Below are 4,238 nucleotides of genomic sequence, written 5' to 3' on the forward strand. Positions count from 1 at the left end.
GAAAGCAGTTAATGAAGAAAAAAAATTAAATGAAGAAAATGGAAGACCAAAATCAAAATTTTATGTGTCTGGGAATGGATCGTGGAAGAAAAGAGGTTTTACGTCGCTGTTAGGTGTTGTAACTCTAATTGGTAATTTAACCGGAAAAGTAATCGATCTTGTTATTAAAAGTTCAATATGTAAGGTTTGCACGTCATGGAAATCAAAAGAAGGTACTGATGAATATACTGAGTGGTACGAAAAACACGAAGATGAATGCCTATTAAATCATTCCGGTTCATCAGGGAAAATGGAAGTCGATTCCATGAAAGAAATGTTTTCCAGATCAGAAGAAAAGTATGGCGTTCAGTACGTGAATTATATAGGCGATGGCGACTCAAAAACCTTCAAAGCCATCTTAGACTTGAATCCGTACGGCAATGACTGTCCTGTAAAAAAAAGTGAATGCGTTGGGCATGTCGAGAAACGAATGGGCATAAGACTTCGAAATGTAAAAATAGATAAGAAGCTCGGAGGACGTGGAATGTTAACCGATGTACTGATAAAAAAAATAACTCGATGCTACGGATTAGCCATACGTCGAAATACTGATTCGGTCCAGGGCATGAAAAAAGCCATTCAAGCAACACTCGATCATCTAACATCCACCGACGAGACACCGAAACACGGAAATTGTCCGGCTGGAGCTGATAGCTGGTGTAAGTGGCGCAAGGCTGAGACAGCAGGTTGTGCAGCGTCATTTAAACATCCCCCTCCTCTTCACCCAAATGTTGAGAAACATTTGCAACCGATCTTCGACGATCTTTCGAATGACAGTCTTTTGGAAAGGTGTTTAGGCGGTTACACACAGAATGCAAATGAAAGTTTCAATTCTACCGTTTGGCGTTTATCGCCTAAACACATTTACAGTGGAGCAAAAATCGTCTGCATTGCTGCGAATATTGCTGCATCGATATTTAACGAAGGCTACAATGCAGTGTTAATGATAATGAACAAATTGGATATCGAAATTGGGATCCAGGCACACAATTTTGCCATAACGAAGGACGAGAAGCGAATAAACAGACAGAACCGCCGAAGCTATAGCAGCTCAAAAGAGGCAAGAACGGCTCGTAGGATGGAGATGATGGCTCAAAACGAGTTCTACGAGGAAGTGGAGGGGCTACTTTATGCAGCTGGAATCGCTGATTAGCGTGAGACTGCCGTAAGTTGTGAATATGTAGTATTTTTATGCATCTAAAACTTTAAACGCGTTTTTCTCGAAACACGTTTTTTTGATTTTGTGTACACGATTAAGAGAAATCTACTAAACCGATTTGGCTTTATGACCTCTCATTTTAAAGATAATTAAATGCTCTTCGATGTGACATTAATTGTTTTTTGAAAAAAAAAATTTTTTCATATTTTTTTCGTATTTTAAAGTCGATTTTTTTTTAACGAAAAACGCACTTTCAATTTTAAACTGTGTAAAAACATGCAATTTCGACTTTTTCTTTAAAAAATCGAAATGTCACATAGAAGCTAGTATCATAAACATGACAAAAAATTTTGGTTTTAAGGACGTTACAGTGTACACAGCGGAGACACTCCACAAGCGAAGCGTTATTAATATGGCGTCCGTTTTTATAGTAAACATCTTTTTTTTTTTTGAAAAAATTCCTGTGTACTCTTTGATTGTGTATTAAATTGTCATAAAAATTTCAAAACGTTTCAAGTTATTATACCCGAGAAAAAAATTCGTGAAAATCATGTATTTTTCGACCGTGTAAAGGAGGTTTCACCCTTAATTTTGATCTGAAACAAAAAAACCAAAATTTTTTGTCATGATTATGATACTAGCTTCTATGTGACATTTCGATTTTTTAAAGAAAATGTCGAAATTGCATGTTTTTACACAGTTTAAAATTGAAAGTGCGTTTTTCGTTAAAAAAAATCGACTTTAAAATACGAAAAAAATATGAAAAAATTTTTTTTTTCAAAAAACAATTAATGTCACATCGAAGAGAATTTAATTATCTTTAAAATGAGAGGTCATAAAGCCAAATCGGTTCAGTAGATTTCTCTTAATCGTGTACACAAAATCGAAAAAACGTGTTTCGAGAAAAACGCGTTTAAAGTTTTAGATGCATAAAAATACTACATATTCACAACTTACGGCAGTCTCACGCTAATCAGCGATTCCAGCTGCATAAAGTAGTCCTTCCACTTCCTCGTAGAACTCGTTTTGAGCCATCATCTCCATCCTACGAGCCGTTCTTGCCTCTTTTGAGCTGCTATAGCTTCGGCGGTTCTGTCTGTTTATTCGCTTCTCGTCCTTCGTTATGGCAAAATTGTGTGCCTGGATCCCAATTTCGATATCCAATTTGTTCATTATCATTAACACTGCATTGTAGCCTTCGTTAAATATCGATGCAGCAATATACGCAGCAATGCAGACGATTTTTGCTCCACTGTGAATGTGTTTAGGCGATAAACGCCAAACGGTAGAATTGAAACTTTCATTTGCATTCTGTGTGTAACCGCCTAAACACCTTTCCAAAAGACTGTCATTCGAAAGATCGTCGAAGATCGGTTGCAAATGTTTCTCAACATTTGGGTGAAGAGGAGGGGGATGTTTAAATGACGCTGCACAACCTGCTGCCTCAGCCTTGCGCCACTTACACCAGCTATCAGCTCCAGCCGGACAATTTCCGTGTTTCGGTGTCTCGTCGGTGGATGTTAGATGATCGAGTGTTGCTTGAATGGCTTTTTTCATGCCCTGGACCGAATCAGTATTTCGACGTATGGCTAATCCGTAGTATCGAGTTATTTTTTTTATCAGTACATCGGTCAACATTCCACGTCCTCCGAGCTTCTTATCTTTTTTTACATTTCGAAGTCTTGTGCCCATTCGTTTCTCGACATGCCCAACGCATTCACTTTTTTTCACAGGACAGTCATTGCCGTACGGATTCAAGTCTAAGATGGCTTTGAAGGTTTTTGAGTCGCCATCGCCTATATAATTCACGTACTGAACGCCATACTTTTCTTCTGATCTGGAAAACATTTCTTTCATGGAATCGACTTCCATTTTCCCTGATGAACCGGAATGATTTAATAGGCATTCATCTTCGTGCTTTTCGTACCACTCAGTATATTCATCAGTACCTTCTTTTGGTTTCCATGACGTGCAACCCTTACATATTGAACTTTTAATAACAAGATCGATTACTTTTCCGGTTAAATTACCAATTAGAGTTACAACACCTAACAGCGACGTAAAACCTCTTTTCTTCCACGATCCATCCCCAGACACATAAAATTTTGATTTTGGTCTTCCATTTTCTTCATTTAATTTTTTTTCTTCATCAACTGCTTTCAGACATGTAGCATCAAAGACAAACTTTACTGCATCATACAGGTGTTTCACAATTTTCTCGTACGCACTGTTACTCAAACCTGTACCGAGATCCATAAGTCCAGCAAAAATATTGATGCCTTCTTGTCCGATGCCTAAAAGTCTCATAACAAAAACTATTCTTCTGTTAATTTCATAACCGGTATTTATAAGAGGTCCAGAATCAATCTGTGTAGAGCCACAAGAACACAACACAACTATCTTAAAACCGAAACCACGAATTCCCGATTCTCTAAATTCGACATTTTTCAAGCACTTTCGACATATAAGCAGTTGCGCGAGCGTTTGAAAAACGCTCAGAAAATCTGTAATTTTATACGCATGAGTCCTATTCACTTCTGCGTCAAAAACATTAGCACTGCTTAGTTTTTTACTGGAAGCACTCGTATTACTAATTTCCTTTTCTTTGGCTTCATTTTCTTGATCTTTACTCCAAGGAGATTTCCTTTTTCGAGGCCTCGTTGAACATTTGGACTGCCCGTGTGTCGCTTTCGGATACGAAGTCATGCTGCATTTAGCAATGTATTCACTCGACAAAAGACGAAAGCGAACTGATCGTAGGTCAAAACAAGTTTGAAAGGGAAGACAGATAAAATTTCTACCAACGGACTTTTCGAACGCAGGTATAAACACGCTCCGAGAACGCAGGTATAAACGCGACCGCCCGAGGGTCGCTAGGCCCGTCTGAACTCGTCACCCGACCCGTCCGCTTTAACTTCGTAACTTCGTAAATACTGCAGATATCGACTTGAAATTTTCAGGGAATATTCTTGAATAGTTTAACAATCGATTAAGACTATTTCCAAAATATCGATTTTTTTGACCCGATAAAGAAGGTTTT

General features: G+C 38.1%; 3 protein-coding genes across 5 annotated transcripts in view; 1 reads left to right on the top strand and 2 right to left on the bottom strand.

Moving 5' to 3' along the window:
- Positions 1-4,238, bottom strand: part of LOC116853361 (DE-cadherin-like) — a 22,212-nt gene that overhangs the window by 4,604 nt on the left and 13,370 nt on the right. The window lies entirely within an intron of this gene.
- Positions 592-1,526, top strand: LOC116853362. Its single transcript, XM_032834428.1, has one exon. It carries the CDS (start codon positions 605-607, stop codon positions 1,190-1,192), a length of 588 nt encoding a protein of 195 aa, XP_032690319.1. The 5' UTR covers positions 592-604; the 3' UTR covers positions 1,193-1,526.
- On the bottom strand, positions 1,654-3,943 carry LOC116853360. Its single transcript, XM_032834423.1, has 2 exons — positions 2,156-3,943; positions 1,654-1,794 (listed from the first exon to the last, which is right to left on the bottom strand). Exon 1 carries the CDS (start codon positions 3,902-3,904, stop codon positions 2,168-2,170), a length of 1,737 nt encoding a protein of 578 aa, XP_032690314.1. The 5' UTR covers positions 3,905-3,943; the 3' UTR covers positions 1,654-1,794; positions 2,156-2,167.

This window comes from Odontomachus brunneus, unplaced genomic scaffold (genome assembly GCF_010583005.1).
Source record: "Odontomachus brunneus isolate Ranch 3 - 2012 unplaced genomic scaffold, Obru_v1 Obru_scaffold_310, whole genome shotgun sequence".
In the NCBI taxonomy this organism is placed as follows: Eukaryota; Metazoa; Arthropoda; class Insecta; order Hymenoptera; family Formicidae; genus Odontomachus; species Odontomachus brunneus.